This window comes from Trachemys scripta, chromosome 1 (assembly GCF_013100865.1).
Source record: "Trachemys scripta elegans isolate TJP31775 chromosome 1, CAS_Tse_1.0, whole genome shotgun sequence".
In the NCBI taxonomy this organism is placed as follows: domain Eukaryota; kingdom Metazoa; phylum Chordata; order Testudines; family Emydidae; genus Trachemys; species Trachemys scripta.
The window spans coordinates 309,852,030-309,874,697 of NC_048298.1; the positions used below are offsets into that span (position 1 = coordinate 309,852,030).

At 42.6% G+C, this 22,668-nt stretch overlaps 1 protein-coding gene across 2 annotated transcripts in view; it reads right to left on the reverse strand.

Annotated features, from left to right (window-relative positions):
- The window catches only part of ATM (ATM serine/threonine kinase), a 113,632-nt gene that overhangs the window by 83,287 nt on the left and 7,677 nt on the right, over positions 1-22,668 (reverse strand). For both annotated transcript variants that reach the window (XM_034758832.1, XM_034758834.1), the window contains exons 2-12: positions 21,433-21,537; positions 21,239-21,351; positions 17,617-17,762; positions 15,710-15,874; positions 12,950-13,115; positions 12,301-12,539; positions 8,756-8,919; positions 5,894-6,063; positions 3,741-4,112; positions 2,973-3,167; positions 760-855 (exon numbers count right to left, since the gene is read on the reverse strand). In XM_034758832.1, coding sequence (XP_034614723.1) covers positions 760-855; positions 2,973-3,167; positions 3,741-4,112; positions 5,894-6,063; positions 8,756-8,919; positions 12,301-12,539; positions 12,950-13,115; positions 15,710-15,874; positions 17,617-17,762; positions 21,239-21,351; positions 21,433-21,504 — 1,898 coding nt within the window. In that variant the 5' untranslated portion in view covers positions 21,505-21,537. The remainder of the gene's footprint in view (positions 1-759; positions 856-2,972; positions 3,168-3,740; positions 4,113-5,893; positions 6,064-8,755; positions 8,920-12,300; positions 12,540-12,949; positions 13,116-15,709; positions 15,875-17,616; positions 17,763-21,238; positions 21,352-21,432; positions 21,538-22,668) is intronic.

Consider the following 22,668-nt stretch of genomic DNA (forward strand, 5'->3'; position numbering starts at 1 on the left):
CAGCTCTGTCTTTTATATGCAGAAAATAATTGTTGTGGCACAGGTGGGCTGTGGAGTTTTTATAACATGTTGGGGGGGGTGCCTCAGAAAGAAAAAGGTTGAGAACTCCTACTGTAGATGAAATGTGTTCACAACTTTGGTGTGTACCCTTGGAGCATTCTGGAAAGCAGTGTTCATCAAGGCAGTGTGCGCCACCTCCCTATGTACTCCCCACAACACCCAAGGACATACAAAGGGGAAGCATTTGGAGCTGTGTCCAACTCCTTCCACTAAATCAAGTTTTAAGACTGTAAAGTAATGGGGAAGAAGGGTGGGTACCGTAGACCATGAGAGTAATTTCTAATTAGTTGGGGGCTTTTTTAAAGGTTTTTTTTTTTTTTTTGCGCAATTGTTTACTAAGATATATTACTGGTAAGAAAGATGTTATGTAACATCTTCAGGGAGGAGATGTTGTCTTCATACCTATCTAAAGCACCTAACCAGACTGTAGATGCTCTATATTTACAATGCCCAAAAGTGTGCTAAATACCTTATAGAAATGAACATTAAAAGATATGAGAGAGACAGGAAAACATGTGTTCCATATCTTCAGTGCTTGCTGGAATGGCAAAAACCTGTAATGCTACCTGAGCCAAGTAGGGGGAATACAGAATATCAAGAGGATATGGACTACAGCTAAAAAAAACCTGGTTCAACCCTAAAAATACTGCCCCTAAATATGAGGAACATACTACCTATATTGATTAATTTTAAACATACCACTCAGTAGCATTTCGGAAAAAGTTCATTGCAGCTCTGCAGTTCTTCATAGTCAAGCTCACAAGAATTTTCTGCAGCACTAGATGAGGAAAATCACTGTAAAGAAAATATATTTTTTTAAAAAAACCAGAGATGAAATTTAGGTGAGAAACATCTCTACTTATTAGGTGATTATGACTCCGAACTTCATATCTCAAATCTAACCTTAATTTTACATTAGAACAGGACTAGGTATCAGGACTCCTGAGTTCTATATACATTACTCCTGAGGGAATGCTACACCAAAAAATTAAAACGTCTGTGCCAAAAAAATAAAACTTCTGTGCACAATATTTTAAAGTTATGCAAACTTTATTTGTCAATAAATAAATGTGGAGGCTCCAGCATAGCAGTGGGGAGCACAGGCCACTGGCTGCACAGAGGTGGGAGATCACCCTGCAGCTCCCCCTAGGGACATGGACTCGGTGGTGAGGCTGCACCCGACCCTGACACAGTGCAAGGGCTGGATCTGCCCCAGAAACACCCTGAGGCCCTGCCCCTCCGCACCAGGTGCAGGCAGGTAGGCTCAGCCTGGCAGGATCCCTAGTCTGGAAAGGCTTAGTGTGGGGGGATCCAGGTGTGGGGTGAGAGGGTCTTGTGTGGGGCAATCTGGATGCGGGTGGATCAGTGGGAGATCCAGGTGCAGTTGGGATCTGGATGCACAGGAGCAATGGGACTCTGCAGCGGGTTCTAGGTGAAGGTGCTTGGGGCTCAGCAGGGTGGGTCTGGGCGTGGGGCTCTGCACGTGGGGGGCTCAGTGGGGGGGAGGGGGGTCTGGGGTCCAGGTCCAGCTGGCTGAAGCTCAGTAGGGTGGGGGACGGGGGGCTCGTTGGGGTGATCCGGGTGCAGTGGGGGTATGGCTCATCAGGGTTCAGGGGGCAGTCCTGGAGCTGGGGTGGGGGGCTGGATGTGGGGGAAAAGGGCGGGGCTCAGCAGGGGGGATCCAGATGCAGGGAGTGAGGCTTGGCAGGGTGCGAGTTAGGATGTGGGGGACTCATGGGGGGGTTCTGGGTGGGGGGGCTGAGGCTTAGCGGGAATCTGGGTATGGGGGGGGTCTGATTGCACGAGGGTTGGGTGATCCGGGAAGCAGCTCCCCATACAGTGACCCTTCCTCCCACGGCTGAGGAGTGATGGGGGCAGAAAGCGGTATGGGGTGGAGTTTCCTGCAGCCAGGGGAGATTTCTGGGGATGGGTCTGACCCGGACATGGCCACTCCTTGCAAGCGAAGATCGAGTCCCGTCCTCTCCTACCCCCAGCCCAGCCGGGACTAGCAGCTGAGCCTGGCACAGGGCAGGAGCCACCAGCCGGGTCTTCTCCAGTCCTGCCCCACAGTGCTCTACCTCTCTGCTAGCTGCTCTGGGTGCCTAAAATGATGCGCCCACGCTGCTGGAACTTTGTTTCCCAGTCAGAAAGTCATTTTTCTGTGCAGAAGCAAAGAAATCTGCAGGGGACATGAATTCTGTGAGCATGCAGTGGCGCAGAATTTCCCTTAGGAGTAACACATCTATGCCAGACTCGCTGTGTGACCTTATGGAAGTCACCATCTCTGTCTCAGTTTATCCGTTTGTAAAAATGGATATACTACTTATCTACCTCCCTCCCCCAAAGTGGTATTAATAAGCTTAATTATGGTTGTAAAACATTTGGTGATTCTCTCATAAAAGGCGCTAAATGTGCAATAATATTAGTTATTTACCAAAAAAAAAAAAAATCATGTATTAACCTAATGTTTTAAAAAGCAAGAAACCTTAAAATGCATGCACTGTCTGAAGCTAACACTTAAATAACTAAAAATTTGGATTATAATAGCACATTAGTTATACCAAGCAGCAGCAGGGTTAACATTATCACCTGCTAAAGAGAGTAGTTTGATTCCAGTCATTCCTAAAATTGAAACATCAAGCTAGAAAACTTCAGGTATAAGTAGTGCAGGTAATTTTCACCTAACAGCAGTTTTATAAAACAAGTATTTTTTTTTCATTTGAGTAAGGAAAAATTAACGATTTCCAAAACAAGTGTTTTATGATACCCTACAGAAAGTTAACACACAGATTTATAAACTCTATCAAAATATTAGCAACATATGAAGACTTTGATAATTCATTTTTTCCCATCTGCTTTTTTTATGTTATGTGTTGTTTATACACAGAGCGGATTATACTCCAAGTTGTTACCTGCATAGCACAGGGGGTAACTCAATACATTCTTCCATCTTCTCTTCCAAATGACAGGACAGTAGCCATTTCATTATTGCTTCTTTTAACACATTCCCTGTATTTCCTTCACAATTATTCTGCACCATTCCTACTTTCAAAGTTTCTGGTACTACATAGGCAGTCATTGCTAATGCCAAGCAACGTGCAGCAGGACTACAACAAAACAGAGCAAAGAACAGCTTGTGGGAAATCATAATTAAATGTATATTCCACTATTATCATTATGAGGCAAAGTCTTTATTTCTGGATCTTGGACAGCTCTAAGAATATTGTCAAATGCATAAATAAAATACTTAATAAGCATGCATATTAAAAATTCCTTTATAAGAATACTCACTCTGCATGCATTTTCAAACCCATATTTTAGACAATAGATTCCACTTGTCTATTTTAAAACTATTTGTATCCATCTTTTGAAATTAGATTAATTTGAAAAGAACAAAAAATATGCTTTACTTTGTTTCAACAAAAGTAGAATGAATCTATTTTGGCCAAAATTTGTTTTTAAGAAGCTTGCCCTGGTCACTTCTCTTCCATGTCAACTTTCCGACTGGAGCGAGTTTTTAAGGCTGAGTTATAAATGACTGAAAAACAGGTTTTAACACAAATATGCACAGTACTTAATTAAAATGCCACAAGAACAAATTTAGTATTTCTATTCATGGAGGAAAAACAGCTGTACAGAGTCAAAGACACGAGATACACTATCCCTGGTTCCCATCTTACCTTGAAGGCTTGTATGCAGACCCTGAAAATATCTTCCAGAGTTCTTTGTCTATTACAATAAAGTTTCCTTGAATTATGGCTCCAAGTAACCCAAAGCTTTCTGTTTCAACTTGCTGAAAACTTATGCTGCGAAGTGTCAGAGACCAAACTTTTGCCCAGATTCTCTGCAGCTCCAACTTTTGTGTGCTTTCCAAATCTAATTTTTGGCTCTGACAAACAGCAACCTCTGTAAGGCACCTTAGCACATATGGGGTCCTTTCCCCTTTTCTCTGCTGATGTAGTAGCTGGTGTAGTATAATGAGTAAGGGAGATAATTCACGGTTAGGAAGACTCATAGGATACTTTGATATTAATCGGGCTGTAATCTGTAACCTTAAAAACAGAAAGTGAAGGCAATTAACTTAAAATGTACATAAATTCATCAGTGTTGAAAAGCAGTAAAATATAATATTAGCAGTTTCAGAGAATCATTTTACACTTCTATTGTTGTATATTTAACTGTGATTGTTTAAGTGTTCAGGATAGCTTGTTCAATCACCAATTATTCTGTCATTTTGAAGCAATTAAGTATGTTCAGCCTCAGCCACACAAATGCTGTTTTACAAGTTGATTGTCAGATATCAGTGAAGCAAACAGAAAATTAATTTTCTTGTCTGTAATTTTATTTCTCATAGATAAGGCAAAGATTTTGTTATGGTTATTTTTGGTAAAAGTCACAGACAGGTCACACGCAATGACCAAAAATTCACCGAAGCCCATGACCTGTCCGTGACTTTTACTAAAAATAACCGTGACAAAATGGGGAGAGGAGATTCCAGCACCCGTGGCTGCTGGAGTTCTGGGGTCCACCCTGCTCCCACAATGGCTGGGAGCTGCAGGGGCACAACCCCCTCCCCTCGTGGCCCATAGCTGCGGGGTCTCCCTGCCACTCTCAGTGGCTGGGAGCTGTCGGGGGCCACCCCACCGCCCATGGCGATTTGGAGCTGGGGAGGGCCCCCTGCCGCTCATGGCGGCTTGGAGCTGAGGGGGGGGTCCCTCCCCCATCTGCTGTGGCTCAGTGCTGCAGGGTGTCTCCTGCTACCTGCAGAGGCTGGGAGCTGCGAGGTCCCTACTACCTGGCAGCTAAGATCTGCTGGACCCCCCGCCCTCCAGCTGACACCACCAGCCATGCTGCCCTGGGGCTGAAGCAGAAAATGTCACCGAGCTCTCTGGAAGCCACAGATTCCGTGACTTCCATGACAAAAATCTTAGCTTTACTTATAGATTATAAAGCTGGAAGGAACAACTCTGATTATCTACCCTGTCTCCTGTATAAAACAGGCCATACGATTTCCCTGAATTAATTCCTGTTTGAACTAAAGCATCTCTTTTAGAAAAAAATCCAATCTTGACTTAAAAAATCTTCCAGTGGAGAATCCACCTCAGCCCTTCGTAAACTGTTCCAACAGTTAATTCCTTTTGCTGTTTAAAAATGTGCCCCTTATTTGCAGCCTGACTTTGTCTAGCTTCAACTTCCAGCCACTGGATCTTGTTATACCTTTATCTGCTATGTCAAAGATTACATTATTATTATACTCCTCAAGCCAGTTTACCCAGCATAAAATGGCGAGAATAGAGATGAGGTTCTCACCCCAGGGCATTATTTTTATTGCATCTCAACAGCCCCGCATAAAAGCCGGTATTTTCATTCACCATCATTTCATTGTCATACGTTAGTCACATATCAGGTCAGACCACTGTGTAGCTCAAAAGCTTATCTCTGTCACCAACAGAAGTTGGTTCAATGAAAGATATTACCCTCACCCACCTTGTCTCTCTCATATATCATGTCAGTTATCCAAGTCAGCAATGTGAAAGTTATGACTTCTAACTATTATGTGGTATTTGACTTAGAAGCTTTTATAACAAGAATTTCAAGAACATTCCTCATGATTTTTCAAGAGCTGGGAAAAGCTAGGCTGATTCCTTGACAGCCTCCCTGTATGTTCTGTATCTGAGCACCTTACTTAGCAGCACAAGGCATTTGTGAGACAATTCATTATAAAATGTAGGAGTCCACAGATAAAGAAATAATTGAATGTGAAACTAAAACCTGTTAATAAGTTATTTATACTGATTTCAGTTCCAAGGTAAAAGAATAAAGGTGTTTTTACCAAGGTATGACATCAAAATCATTCTGTGATCTTTGCAGGTTGTCTCGAATTATTTCCCAGCCCAATTCGATCCTCCTACGCTTGCTCGGTGCAGTTTCATCTCCAGACTCTCTTTGTGTAACAGTGTATGACTGGGTTATCTCTAGGACTTTGGTGTCTTCAGTAAAGACCTTTCCAAAGATATAGTAAAAATAGGACCCATCAATAAAAGTATTCAAGTACTCACATAAGAACATAATAGCCCTACTGGGTCAGACCAAAGGTTGATCTAGACCAGTATCCTGCCTTCTGACAGTGGCCAGTGCCAGGTGCCCCAGAAGGAATGACCAGAACAGGTAATCATCCCTGTTCCATCCCCTGTCGCTCATTCCCAGCTTCTGGCAAACAGAGGCTAGGGACACTATTCCCGCTCATCCTGGCTAATAGCCATTGATGGACCTATCCTCCATGAATTTATCTAGTTCTTTTTTTAACCCTGTTATGGTCTTGGCCTTCACAAGATCCTCTGGCAAGGAGTTCCACAGGTTGACTGTGCATTTTGTGAAGAAATACTTCCTTTTATTTGTTTTAAACCTTCTATTAATTTCATTTGGTGATCCCTAGTTCTTGTGTTATGAGAAGTAGTAAACAACACTTCCTTATCTACTTTCTCTACACCAGTCATGATTTTATAGCCCTCAATCATATCTCCCCTTAGCTATCTCTTTTCCAAGCTGAAAAGTCCCAATCTTATTAATCTCTCCTCATATGGAAGCCATTCCATACCCCTAATAATTTTTGTTGCCCTTCTCTGAACCTTTTCCAATTGCAATATATCTTTTTTGAGATGGGGCGATCACATCTGCACATAGTATTCAAAATGTGGGTGGACCATGGATTTATATAGAGGCAACATCTTATTTTCTGTCTTATTATCTATCCCTTTCTTAATTATTCCCAGCATTCTGTTTGCTTCTTTTGACTGCTGCAGCACATTGAGTGGATGTTTTCAGAGAACTATCCACAATGACTCCAAGATCTCTTTCTTGAGTGGTAACAGCTAATTTAGACACCATCATTTTATATGTATAGTTGGGATTATGCTTTCCAATGTGCATTACTTTGCATTTATAAACATTAAATTTCATCTGCCATTTTGTTGCCCAGTCACCCAGTTTTGAGAGATCCTTTTGTAGCTCTTCGCAGTCTGCCTGGGTCTTAACTATCTTTAGTCATTTTGTTTCATCTGCAGATTTTGCCACCTCACTGTTTACCCTCTTTTCCAGATCATTTATGAATATGTTGAATAGGACTGGTCCCAGAACAGACCCCCGGGGGATACCACTATTTACCTCTCTGCATTCTGAAAACTGACCATTTATACCTACCCTTTGTTTCCTATCTTTTAACCAGTTATCAATCCATGAGAGCACCTTCCCTCTTATCCCGTGGCAGCTTACTTTGCTTCTTCCCTCTTATCCTGTGACAGCTTACTTTGCATAAGAGTCTTTGGAGAGAGACTTTGTCACCCTCACCCTCTACTAAAGGCCATGAGATGTTTCAAACTAAGGGTATGTCTATATTTTGAGTTGGGAGTGTGATTCTGAGCTTGAGGAGATATGCTTGTACTAGTTCTAACTGAGCTAATGCACTAAAAATAGAGTATAACATCAGTGGCCCAGTGACAGGAGGGGTTAGCTGCCCCATTTAGTACATGGCATCTCTTATGGGCATGCACTCGAGGCAGTTAGCCCCTCCCGCTGCTTGCACTGCTGGAACTACACTATTTTTACTGAGCTAGCTCAATCAGAACTAGTGTGAATATGTCTCCTCCAGCTGGGAAACACATCACCAGCTTACAAGGTAGATATACTTGAAGTTAATCATTATTTGTCATCTATAAAGCACTCCAGAGAATTCTCATTTCCCTCTCAGCTTGCTTCACAACCTTCAAAGACCACACATGGCAACAACCCAGATACTGGCAGAGGGCACAAGGATGCTGCTGTCTCCAGCACCTATCAATTCTATGCCTGTCAGCCATTAGGATTTGATCAGAGATTTGCTTCCTGCTCTCCAGAGACAAAGTGTCCTACTGCCTCTGTCATCTGAAAAGCAAGAAGCCAAGCTTGGGATCTTCCTTCAAAAGCAAGGCTTGGAACTATGAGACCTACCGGTAAGTATTATTACAGTACTTACACTCTCCAGTAATTAATCAATAAGGGTAGGATTTTCACAAAAGCCCAAAGTGATTTAGGAGCACAAAGTACCATTGATTTTCAATTAAACTTGTGCTCCCAAGTCACAAACAGTCATATAAAAATATTACCCATTCTTTCAACTGCATACAGAATAAAAGTACTAACTAAATATGAACTTCTGCAACAACAAATAATTTTGCTCTATATAGAATTCCTTGATATTATAAAAGTGTACCAGAAATATAAGGACGCTTCTCCCTTACAAGCCTGTAACCATGTTAAACTTTCAAATATAAAACATTCAAACACTTTCAGCAGCAAACAGAAAATGTCTGCTTCCAGATCTGCACTGTACCTTACACATGGAAATATTTTGGGGAAAGTTAATCCAAAATGTCACTAGAGCAATTAAACTTCTCTATAAACTGAACAGGAGGGCTCCTTCTGCACTCTGTGCAGCCTCTATTGGACCTGAGTATTAGGATCTCAAGACTGTTGTTTAATTGAGGCCAAAAAGGACATGTCTCTAGACCAGAGACTAAAGATACTGAAGTATAAGTAAACAATTATGAAAAAAATCTGCAAGACATATTAATGGAAAATTGAAGTGTGTGAATAGCATAGTACAGTATACACATCAACTTTACATTCACTTGAAACAATGTGTAGAAATGTCATTTACTTGATGACAAATATCAGCCATTAATTCAATCAAGTTTTCCTTTACAGCAATGTTGCGTGATCCTGAAGAATACTTTCCTCTACTGCCAATGAGACTTAACTCATTCACCAGAAGATCATACAAGTTGTATAAGATTCTTTGCCATTTTGCTGAATCATATGCACCTGTATGTGAAAAGATAAAATTTAAGTTATATATGCAGTTTATTTGCCATAATCTGACTATACAATATAGCATTCTATGTTCCCAGATGAGCAGAGAATGCTTAACAGCAATTAGAGTTGTATTTTTCAGGAGGTTTTATAATGCAAACATTTGCTATTTAAAACAAAAAATGTTCGAACATTTGCAAAGACGGGGGAAGAGAGGATAAAATCTGGATGCAAAATAAGAGGGAGGAAAAAAAAAAAAAAATCAAGAAACCCACCCTCATCTGTTCCAACCTAAACATCCAGAACTAAGCAGCTCCCACTCCCAGAGACTCAAGGTCCCCAGTTCAGCCACCCTGCCACTTGTCTGTGGGAGGGGCTAGAATACTTCCCCAGCAGCAGCCAAGAACAGCTGACCCATGCGTCTTCTCAACCCAAGGACACAACAGGTGCCACAGATTACATTGCAGCATTTTAATACCCAACATACTCTGATTTGGCCCTGCCCTATCCTCCTTGCCCTTCCAAAGCAGCAGATATAGCAGGAGCATCCATCTCCAGCATCTCCTGTGCAAAAGAAGAACCCTGCTATGAAGATGGCCTTACATAGAATTTTTTTTTGTTGGATACAGTCAAGATGCAAACATAGACAGTGAAGGCCAGGGACCCTATATGTTGGGGTTTGGGGGCAGATGCTAAGAGAATGTAGGGGAATGTGGTCTAAGAGGGACTTCAGTATAACTGGGGATTAATGGTTAACAAGGGATTAATAAAAATATTTAATGCGTTAAAAAAACCCACTACAATGGGTTGGATAGTAGTAAATACAAATCAGCAGTTAGGAAACGGAGTTGACAGGGGAAGCTAAATCTATGCCTGGTAGCGCTAAGAACAATAAAAAGGAATTTTTTACATGTATTAGAAACAAACAAAACCCTAGTGATGATATGGGTCCAATACTAGACAAGGATGGTAAAATTATCAGGGATGATGCAGAAAAGGCGGAAGAATTCAATAAATATTTCTGTTCTGTATTCTGAAGGAAGCAGGGTGATGTGTTAATGTCTTGCAATGATAATGAAATACTTTCTATTCCATCAGAAACTAGGGAGGATGTTAAAAAGCAACTATTAAAGTTAAACATTTTAAAATCTATAGGACCTGATAACTTGCACCCAAGAGTATTCAATAATTAACTGAGGAGATCGCTGAACCATTAATATTGATTTAACCAATCTTGGAACATGGAAATGTTCGAGGACTGGAAAAAAAACCCTAATGTTGTGCCAATATTTAAAAAAGGGTAAATAGGATGGCAGGAAAATTATAGACCAGTTAGCCTGACATCAATATAGGGCAAAAATCATGGAAATGCTGATATGGCGTGCAATCAGTAAAATAAACGATAGTAGCATAATTAATGCCAATCAACATGGTTTTATAGATAAAAGGGTTTGTCAATCAAACTTGGTATTTTTTGATGAGTTTGGTTAATAAAGGTAAATGTTGACATAATGGACTTCGACTTTTGCAAGGTATTTAACTTAGTCCCACATGACATTCTGATAAAGAATTACCACTATACAAAAATCTATGTAGACGATATTAACCCATATATCACATAAAGTAACTGTAAATGGGGCATCATCATCCCAAGGGACTGTTTCTTATGAGTTCCCGCAGGTATCTATTCTCAGCCCACTGCTATTCAATATCTTTAAGAATGATCTGGAAGAAAATATAAAATCATTGCTGCTAAAGTTTGCAAATGATATGAAAATTGGTGGAGTATTAAATAACGATGGGGACAGGTCAGCTATATAGACCAACATGGACTGCTTTGTAAGGGGGCTCACTTGAACATCATATGTCTTAACACAGCCAAATGCAAGGTCATACAACATCTAGGTACAAAGAACATAGGTCGCATTTATAAGATGGGGGACTTGTATCCTGGAAAGCAGTGATTCTGACAAGGACTTAGGGGTCATGGTAGATAACCAGTTGAATACATGCTTTCAAGGAGATGATGTCACTAAAATGGCAAACAGGATCCCTGGATGTATAAGGTGGGGAATATGAACTAGAGGGAGGTGGTATTTCCTTTGTATATGTTTATAGTGAGATCATTACTAGAATATTGTGTCCAATTTTAGTTTCTACTCTTCAAAAAGGATGTTGAAAAATTACAGAAGGTTCTTAAATGAGAGGCAAGACTAATCAAAGGTCTAGAACAGCGTTTCTCAAATGGGGGTCTGCGAGGGTACTCCAGGGGGTCCATGGGCCCTGCTGATCAACTCCTCCCACTCCTCCCCAGCACTTCGTGCACGCCGGGGAACAGCTGTTCAGCAGTGTGCAGGAGGTGCTGGGAGGAAGGAGAAGGAGCGAGCGGGGACGGGGCACATTCGGGGGAGGGGGTGGACAGAAGTGGGGAAGAGGAGGGGAGAGGGAAGAGGTGGGGTGTGGGTGGGGCCTTGGGGGAAGGGGTGGAGTGGTGGTGGGGCCAGGGCTGAGTGGGTGGGCTTGGGGATCTGCGAAAAATTTTAAATCAAAATGGGGGTCCTCGGATTGCTAAAGTTTGAGAAACGCTGGTCTAGAAAATATGCCTTATAGTGAGTAACTAAAGAAGCTTTATTTCATTTATCAATGAGAAGGTAATAAAGATGACTTGATTGCAGTCTGTAAATATCTACATGGGAAAGAGATGGCTCTTAATCAAGATGCAAGGGCTGGAAACTGAAGCTAGACAAATTCAGATTAGAAATAAGATATATTTTTAATTAGGGTAATTAACCACTGGAAAAATTTGCCCAAGGCATGGTGGATTGTTCATCACTTGTAGTCTTTAAATCAAGAATAGACATCTTCTAAAAGACATGATATAGCTGAGATAGAAATTACGGGTTGATGCAGAAATTACTGGGTGAGGTTCTTCGGCCTGTGTTTTCCAGGATGTCAGACTAGATGACCATAATGGTCACTCCTAGTCTTAATATCTATAAAATTAACAAGATGTGAACATGTGTGCCAATCTGCACTTTGCTCACTCCTGTATGTTGTATCCATTCCCTCCAGCCTTTCCCCCTCCCCCTTTTCTTTTTAAATTCTTTTTAAATTTAAAGTCTTTGACCAGATGCTGGGTGTTCCCATTCAGCACCTAGCATATTTTGAATGTTGTTATAATACAATAATAGTTAAAAACACGTATTCCCCAATTCAATCAGCTTTAATGCACAGTGTAAAACTATTGAGAAGAAATAGTTACTCCTGTGATTATTCTCCAAGTTTACCAGTGACATCCAAAAGTTCTGTGCTCGTGCAACTTGAACTTATATATAACAAAAATCTGCTAAAATTTGAAAAGCAAGAAAACGAAAGAAGCTTTATATTGTGTACCTTTCTCCTGTGTTTTGGCTCCCTTTGGATGATGAACACAAACCTGCAGTTGAAGTAACTGAATTATTAACTCCTTTAGAGACTCTTTTGGTCTATACTGAGTCCATATATAAAGAACCGTAGGAAGAATTTCCTCTCCTAGCTTACAAATCCGCATACGACAGTTCACAGCATACACACTGAAGAAAACATTAATTGCTGCAAGAATATGATCCAGACCTGCAGAGGCGTTCTCCTGCCTGAAATATAAACCAAGCACTTCATCTACAGCAAAAATAGCCAACTTTCTGTTGATAAGAAGTATTAACAAATAAAGAATGACTTTTCTGGATTTTTTTTTAAATCTATTCCTTGAACTCTAAATTGAGCACTCAACAAATCTAACTTAATAAAATAAGGCAAGAATACTCGAAAGACCTCACCTCTGCATACCTGCAGATAATGCAAAAAAATGCCAGAATACATATAAATGCAGAAAAGATTCACATTTCAAAGAGCTCTGAGTAAACAGAAAGAGGTTGAAGGTCAGACTCATAGAAGTCAGGGATTGATGAGCCTCCACACACCATCAAGTCCAACCCCAATTATCTTGGACAAATTATCCTCTGAAATACAATTTTGACACACAAAACAAAAAGCTGAAAATTACCTTGCACATTGTAGTGCTTTTTCAAAGAAGCAAAAAAGATTGGAATTTAGTTCATCAGTTTGGAAGCAACATCCTCTGATCAGTGTATGAATTATTCTAGCCACCAAGACTCTGTTAATATCTCTGGAAGGTTTGAGATACAATTTGCAGTACAGGGTCAGCAACTCTGTAAACATAATCCAAAGATTCAAAAATCATATAAAGGTATAACTGTCTCCTTAGCCTGGGTAAAACAGTGATTTAAGAGACCGGAACATACAATTCTAACAAGCTGATTAAATGCAGAAGTTACACAGGAAGGAAAAACCACCACTTAAGCAGTAAAATTAAAATATTTCGCCTGAGTTATGAAAATATCCACTTGCTATTAACATCATAGACACTTGGATCATTATTCAAAAAAGTTAATTCCCTGTTTTGCAACTTAACTGCACACAGAAACATTAAGAAACTATTATCTAAATATACCACAGGTAGCTGGATGCCACAAAAAACAAAACAGAACAACAACAAAACTGCAAAAAACAAACAAACCCTAAAGACTACTAACTAACATTTCAGCTAATTCTTACAGAGAATTATTTTACTCCCTTTTAGCATGTCACCAGAGTCAGAATTTTCACTTGTACTATATCCCAGAGTGTAATGTTTCAATGAGTACCAGCAGAAAAATGGAAAAAGTGTATTAGGTACTATTGAATTTAGTTTTTTTCCATTTTCTAATATTTTTATTTAATAGGTAATTATTAAAATAATACTTCGTAGAGCTTTGAAGATGTTACACTGTATCAGCATTATTTTTATATCTTGTAGGAGAGGATAAAAAAAAGAGCTTTAGAGATCAGTACTAAAACATACAGGGACATCTCAGTAGTGCCCTGCGCAGACACAAAATTTATATCCGTGGACGCGGATATCCGCAGAGCTGCAGGGCTCTACCGGACCCAGCGCCCCGCGCAGGTAGCTCCTCTGGCATGGCTGTACCACCCCAGCCCCGCCCACTGGTGCGAGTACCAGGCTCACTGGCAGCTGTCCCTGGTCATGCTAGCGGCTCACACTCTCCCGGACAGGAGTCCCTTCCATGCAGCGGTCTGTGTGTCCTGGGGCTGGGGACAGGCCTGGGGATGGTATAATCATGCTGCTTTCGCCACTGTGGTTCCTGGTGAAGCCCTGCAGCTCTGTGGATATGAATTTTGAATCTGTGCAAGGCTCTACATCTCATCACTAACTGGAATTTGGCAACTGCAGAATAGCAACTTCAAGAGCCTGCTAAAGAAATCACAATTATATTATTATACGTATAAAATATGTTAAAAGGATATTATTAAAGTTGCAAAGTCTAGAACTCAAAGTTAGGAAATGCCAGAATTAAGGTTGCCTGTGCACCTTTAATTCAGCCCTTTTGTGCATATGCATTATAATTAGGGCCCCATGTCTGTCACAGAGGTGGCGGAAGTCACAGATTCCGTGACTTTCCGTGACCTCCATGACTTCTGTAGGGGCCAGTGTGGCTGACCCCAGGGCTGCCCAAGCAGCTGGCTCCGGGGCCAGCTGCTCAGGTGGCCCCCAGGTCAGCCACACCAGCCACTGCTTCGGCAGCCCCCAGCAGCAGTCCCAGGGTGGCAGGAACAGCCGTGGTCCACCGCCCTAGGCAGCAGTCCCTGGGGGGGCTGGCCGGAGCAGACATGGTCCACTGTCCCCAACCAGCTGGAGCAGTGGTCCCTGGCCGGCTGGAGCAGCTGCGGTCCGCAGCCCTGGGTCGTGGTCCCCAGGCGACCAGCTGGAGCAATATCTGTGTGTCAATATTTTTTATCAAAACAAGACCAAAAGCATCTGTTGGATGGAGTAAATCAACAATCCCAAGTCTTTGTTTTGTCTTTTTTGTCTGAAATTACAGCAATTTCCTTCAAGCTACAGCTCAGAATATGATTTTACGTAGTGCTTTTCTCAAGTACGACATGTCCAACCCCAAGGCACTTTCCCAGTAGTACAATTGTTTCTGCAATTTCTTCTACATTTATGCATAAAATATCCACCCCCATCCTCTCCTTCAAATCTTTCAAGATCCACTTCTTCTGTGGTGCTTATAATAAATCTGCCAACTGATAACGAGCAGGTTGAGGGGCTGCCATGGGCAGCACTTTTGTGTTAATTCAGAAATGATGATGTCCCCTCCTCCATTTTTCATGTGTCAAATGTCATGGAGCACTGCTTTTATGTTCTATCATATTCCCCATTTCTTCAGCTTTTATTTTTTGGTCTTCTTAGAAGTTCTTCTGGCCTGTCCCTTACTATATGTCTGCACAGGGACTAGCACAATGGGATCTGCACATGGTTGAGATCTTTGGATATTACCATAATACAGGTAATAATACTCACTGGTAATACATGAACCACACCAGCCAATATAGTCTCAATAATAAACTGGACATTAAAATTGATTTGATTGAGTCATTGTTGGCAGTACACAAAGTTAATCTACATGGAATAACAGATAATAATAGAGGAATAATACTGTAATATCCACCCCTGCCCCTTTATCTTGTCTATTTAAATTGTAAGGTCTTTGGGTAGAGGCTATTTCTTACTATATATTTGTACAGTGCCTCATACAACAGGACCTCTTAGTGCTACTGAAATACAAATAAATAATAATAATAATAAACAGTAAATAACAATAATATGCCTAAACACATTTCTATACTAGGAAATACATGTTTGTAAATAGACATTATTGAAATAGAAGTGTTATATACTAACCTGACCACTGTTGCTTAGATATCTCACACCAGTATTTCCTCACTGAAAGAATATCTTTTAGTAGTATGCTACTACAGTCAGCTCCATAAATAGCACAACTTGATGCATCTTTTACTATGTCCATGACATAATTCAGAAGCTCCTGACATTTTAATCTGGGTGCTCCTATGCAGAAAATAGCAGGAGGTACAAACATTGGCATTTTAATTAAACCAAGTATTGAATAATGAAGCCAAGATTGGAATTAGTGAATTCATAAAACCTGAATATTAGCATATTTATCTCAGTTACAGTATGTTTCCTCCCATTGTATTCTTCCACTACCAACAAATATTTGAAAGTCTGGGTTTTTTTGGAAATATTAGGAATAATGCACATATAGCATGTTCTCTGTATATGACCAATCACATTCCAATTTCTAACTGTTTTTGTTAATGCACTTGTTTTTAAAGAAACCCTTTCTAATAATGAATTTACCTAAAAGACTGTGGTGATCTGAAAAAAGGGATAAGTCATACATTGGTTACATTCACACGCACCAATGAACAGAGAAATAAACACAAAAGGATTCTGAGATTTTAGAATATTAGCATGAAATGAAAGTGATATTCAGCTGAAAAAATGCATGCTAACACAGGGGTTCTCAACCTTTTTCTTTCCGAACCCCCCCCCGCCCAAATGTTATAAAACCTCCATGGCTCACCTGTACCACAACAAGTTTTTCTGCATATCAAGTAGATTAAAAGCCAGGGCGTGTGTTAGGAGGTAGCTAGCAGGGCAATTGCCTGGGGCCCCAAGCCACGAGGGGCCCCACAAAGCTATGTTGCTTGGACTTTGGCTAAAGCTCCATGTGGCAGGGTTCGGGCTTCAGCCCTGCACAGTGGGGCTCAGGCTCTGGCTTTTTTCCTGGGCCCCAGTGACTCTTAACGCTGGCCCTGCTCTCTGGTTTATTTTTGCAGCCCCCTTGAAACCTGCTTGCGGCCCCCTAGGGGGTCTCAGATCCCTGGTTGAGAACCACTGTGCTAACACATATAGGAGTCTCAACGTTTAATGGAGGGAAGAAACTTGGAGAGCAGTTATGCTGAAAGAAACATAAGGATGATGATGCAACCAAAGTGGATGAGCTTCCAATGCAACCTGGCAGCAAAAAGCTAAATGTGATTTTGGGCTGCAGAGAAGTGATAGTCCCCATCTACAAGGCTCTGGTGAGTCTGTATTTGAATACTGGGTTCAGTTTTGGGCTTCTCAATACGAGAAAGATGTAAACGAATTGGAGGGACTATAGACAGTGTGAGACAAATACTTTACTTTGGAGAGCTTAACTGATGAGGAAAGATGAACAGAACTACATCATTTTGTTAGATGATAATTAAGTGGTCAACAGACCCTTTTAGAGGTATTTGAAAGATGAGGAATTGTCTAGGACTGTCCACAGGTATAACTAGGAGAAATGGGATAGAATTCATAAAAAGACAATTCAGGCTGTCAGCAAAACCTGTCTGCTGGTGAGGGTACTTGGGTTATTGAATAGCTTCCCAAGAAAATTGGCAGAAACCTTATCACTTGAAAATTCTGCCTCAAATCATGTTTTCCTCTATGCTTTGTACAAGCACAGTCCACACTGTAAGTGCTCAGTAAACAAGTAGACTATACAAAACACTACAATTACACTGCAGGTGAAGAAACAATTCTATACTGCCCCGGAGATGAACTAGTACAAATCTATAATTTCTAACACCAATGAAAAAGGTTCACTGGGACATTAAAGAAAAATAAGCACTAATTTATAACCATGGTCCTTGAATATTTTAAAATAGCGTGTCACACCGGGTTCAGAGTAAACAGTTGAAACTGACAGTAAAGCAGTAAAAGATCTATAATTATATGTGGATATATAAATTACTAACTTTTATTAGCACATCTAATGAAGTATTTGACCAAACCGTTGATCTCTTGCATCTTTTTCTGCCTGGAAGCTTGTGTTGAGGCAGATACATTTGGTTTTGCCAATCTGATACTGTCAGTTTCTTTCAGGATGTATTTCTGCAGAAACCTTCAAAAATGCAAAATGGGTATTTGTCAGAACCAGGCTATTGATTAAAATAAAATGGGTAAACATTGTTTGTGGAAACTTAAAATCCAGGCACCAGTTTAGCAATGTTGGTTCTGAAACAATTAATAAACACAGGTATATATTACTGGTGTAAATCTAATGGAAATAGCTAGCAGATAGTGACAAGAACTGATTATCTAGTACATTTTGTGTCTGAATTATTTTATCTATTTAGATTTTAAGTTATCTGGGGTAAGAAGTCTATCTTCTTCTAAAATTTGTTTAGTGCTGAGCATAAAGTAAGTGATTAAAAGGAAAATTATACTGATATGCATCTATTATTCATGTTACAACAAATATGTATAATTACTATAGCACAGAATATTAAAAAGTACTATTTATTGTTCATAATGAAGAAAACTTGAATTCTTTCTAAATAAATGAGCTTCATATCAGACTCCACAGCATGTTTTTGATTGAGTATTTTAAAATTATTCCTTGAAAAAGATGCATGACTTCCATTAATTTTAATGGAGGGGGAAAGATGGGGCTAATCATGTACTGTTCTGAGAACAGTCTCATATAACAGAGTGAATATGTAGTGTAAATAAACTATTAGTTTGTATTAGATGTACTACAAGTATATGTTCAAGTTTTTCATAATCACATCACTGATTTTCTGATCTGCAATATTTACTTGGTTTAGTATCTGCATCTTTGTTTTCTTCTAGCATAAACCCTTTTTGTGTTAGTTATAGCAAAAGTAACAAAAGATAATAATATAAAAATCTTTTTGATTGTTATATTACATGGTAGAAATACACCTGAAGCTTAGTTTAAATGTATAGTTTAGATGTATGTATGTATAGAAGCAGACTTCAGACACTGATTTTTAACATGGAAGTGCAACTTATATATAACAACAAGCACATCATGCTATGCTCCATTTTCCTCTCAATGGAAGATTAAGATGCAACCCGCAGAATATATAGAACAGTAGTCCTAGGGGAATTCTGCACCACTGTGCACGTGCAGAATTCATGTCCCCCACAAATTTATTTGCTTCCCAGCAGAAAAATGATTTTCTGACAGGGAAGCAAAAGGAAGCCACAAGAGTGGTCATGTGCCCCTTCCCAGCAGCATGGGCGCATAGTTTCAGGCACCAGGAGCAGCCAGTGGAGAGGTAAATCACAGGTGGCTGGGTATCCCCTGCCAGTGCCTGGTCAGACCCACTCCCCGTCCACCCAACCCCCCTGCATCCAGATCCCCCGATACACCCCCGCTGAGCTCTGTGCCGGCAAGCTCCAGCCCCAACCAGGGCTGGGGACGACCCGGCTGGTGGCTCCTACCCTATGCTGGGCTCAGCTGCTAGCCCCAGCTGGGCTGGAGATGGGGGAGAAGCGCACTTCCCTTGCATAGAGTGGCAGGCCAAGGCAGACTTACCCCTAGAAATCTCCCCCGGCTCTGCACCCTCTCCCTCCCTCTCCCACCCCCCGCTTCCTGCCCCCAACACTCCTCAGCCGCGGGTGGAGGGGTCACTGTATGGGAGCTACTCTCCCAAACACCCAATCCCTGTGCATCCAGACCACCCCCACCTAGGCTGCCCCCCCCCGCCCCCGCCTCCCCCCCCCAAAGCCCAACCCCTTCACCCAGACCACCCCCTGTTGAGCTCCCCACACTCAAACCCGCACCCTGACAAGCCCCACCCTCTTGGCACCTGGACCATTCTGATGAGCAGTCTGCACCTGGACCCCCACCCCACTGAGCCCCAACCATATGCACCCAGTCCTCCACCATACCAAGCCCCGCTCCCCAGCACCCGGACTCCCCCACTGAGCCCCATCCCCCCACACCCAGACACCCTGCTGGGTCCCAACTACCTTCACCTAGACCCTCCTGCAGAGTCCCATTGCCCCTGCACACAGAACCCTCCCAAGGAGCCCCTGGGCATCTAGATCCTCCCTGCTCCCAGACCCTCCACTGAGCTGCACACACCCAGATTGCCCCACGCAGAACTTTTTTACCCCACATTTGGATCCCACCCCCAATAAGCTCCTCTACACTTGGATCCTGCCAAGCTAAGCCTGCCTGCCCACACCTGGTGCAGAGAGGTAGAGCCCCAGGGTGTTTCTGGGGCAGCCCGGCCCTTGCCTTGTGCACAGGGCTGGCTCCAGGCACCAGCCCACCAAGCTTGTGCTTGGAGCGGCACCTGGAGGGGGGCGGCGCGGTGCGGTGCTCCGGCTCCGGCCGCCAGGGAGAGCAGAGCCCTGGCCGGGCGCTCTGGCCGCCAGGGAGAGCGGAGTCCCAGCCGGGCACTCCGCCCTCCTCCCAGGGCTCCGGCTGCCCTCCCGCCTGGCGCCCTCCCCCCAGCCGCCGGGGAGAGCGGAGCCCCGGCCAGGGCTCGCCGCCCTCCCCCCAACGCTCTGGCCACCGGGAAGAGCGGAGCCCTGGCTGGGCACTCTGCCCTCCTCCCAGGGCTCTGGCCGCCGGGGAGAGCGGAGCCCCGGCCGGGCACTCCGCCCTCCCCCCGGGGCTCCGGCCGCCCTCCCCCCGGGGCTCCGGCCGCCCTCCCCAGCCGCGCTGGTGGGGTGGGGGAGGGGCGGCCGGAGGTTTTTTTTGCCTGAGGAGGCAAAAAAGCCGAGGGCCAGCCCTGCTTGTGCAGCCTCATTGCCAAGTCCATGTCCTGGGGTGGGGGCTGCATGGTGATCTCCCAACTCCGTGCAGCCAGAGGCCAGTGCTCCCCATTGCCATGCTGGAGCCTCCACATTTATTTACTGACAAAAAAAAATTGCAGAATTTTAAAATATTGTGCACAGACTTTTTATTTTTCTGGCACAGAATTTTTAATTTTTTGGTGCAAAATTCCCTCAGGAGTAAGAACAGATTCCATATTAAATATGAGAGCCTCCACAGACCATACAGTATGACTCCTTTGGCCCATGAGCCACAATTCAGCTACCCTAGTTCAAAGGACTGATTAAAAACATAGGCTTCTAATAAGATATCTACATCGTATGTATAATCCATACTCTCTCCCTCTATATATATATATATGTTCAAAGAACTACAAATTGAAAGCTGGACACAAACTGAAAATATTTATTAGAAAAAAGTAATGTAAAGTTAGTACTTATTGTAAGATAAAATCTGAACAGGTGACTAACAATAACTACACTAGCAATCAACCTTATTTAGTCAAGTTTCCGCTAGCATTGAAGCATGGTGTGACTAGGCCTTAGTATCCTCTGCAACTGGTAACTGTTACACTGAGCCATTTCACTTTTTGTGACTATCTTTAAAAATATGTAAATTTAAAATAATCTTTTAAGACATTTCTTATTTACAGACAGACAGATAAGATTCTGAATACAATCTGCAGATCTAGGAAAAATATTGGTGTTGACCTGATAATCTATGAAACAAAACAGTGCTGTTTTGTATAGTGAGAAAGATGACAATTTAGACAAAAATGATACCTAAATACAGCATCCCAGTTCAGTTGTTTTCCTTGTTTAGAGTCAGAATTACGATCCAGTTGGTTAATTGTTTCAGAATCACGGATGAGACGTTTGAATTTTTCAACTTCTTTCTGAAAATGTATTTCAGGAAAAAGGTTATTTATTATGCATCCACTCCACTCTTTTACATACAAAAAAAGGATTTTAATTACCCTTCGCTCTGTAATTTTGTCATTTTCAAGTTGACGGCAGCAAACAAGCAGCTCATGTAGCACAAGACTCATGGTTCAGCTTAGCAGCAGATAAATAATTTGCATCTGTAAATGGAAGTAAAGACAATCAGTATTCTAATTATGAAATAAACTGCCTTACTACTGTAGCTAGCCAACCTGCTTAAAAGATGAGAAATGTAATGCAAAGTGGGATTCTAGCTTCAATTTTAAGTCTTTTTAAAAAATGTTACCTGAAGTGTTTTGATATTTTAGTTGCTTTCAGTTCATAATTGTGGTCATCCTGTCTTACATGCATAGGTATTTTTAAAATTTATGTTTTATTCACAGAGAGGATCACCAGCACCTGAATTGGTCTTGTGGGCCATCCAGAACAAGACAAGTAGAATCAGAAATAGTCTCATTACAAGAACGTAAAACATTCTCACAAGTAGTTGTTATGGAACAATTGACAACAACGAGGGCCACCTCATATGATTGTGGGTTTTACACAGCAAAAAAAAAAAACCTGCGGCTAGCCCTGCCAGCTGACTCTGGCTCACGGGGCTTGGGCTGCACGGCTGTCTCATTGTTGTATAGACTTCTGGCACAGGCTGGAGCCCTGCAGGCGGGAGGGTCTCAGAGCTCAGGCTGCTGCATGGCTTCCCGGGCAGGGGGGAGCTGCCACGGGGAGGCGCCTCAAGGCGGAGGGGGTGGGTGGGAAGCTGCCGTGGGGGAGGCACCTCAGGGTGGGCGGGGGGAGCTGCTGCAGGGCTCAGGGAGGGGGCGGAGCAGAGGTGAGCTGGGGTGGGGAGCTGCTGCATGGCTCCCTGGGCTGATGGGGGTGGGGAGCTGCCGCGGGGGACACCTCAGGGCGGAGGGGGGTGGGGAGCTGCCGCAGGGAGGACGCTTCAGGGCAGGGGGGGAGGTGGGGAGCTGCCGCAGGGGGGGGGGACCCTCGGGGGGGGGGGGGGGGGCTGGGAGCTGCCGCAGGGCTCGGGGAGGACACAAGATGGAACTTTCGCCTAGGGCGCGAAACATCCTTGCACTGGCCCTGGCCCCATAGCCCAAGTCGGCTAGCATGGGCCAGCTGTGAGTTTCTCTTTGTTCCATAGACATACTCTCTGACTTCTGCCCTGACATATAGAGAAGTGAGAGCTGGGCAGACAACACAGATCAAAGCATCGACAGTGAACAGATGACACCTAACTCTACAGCTCTTTTGGATGACACAAATAG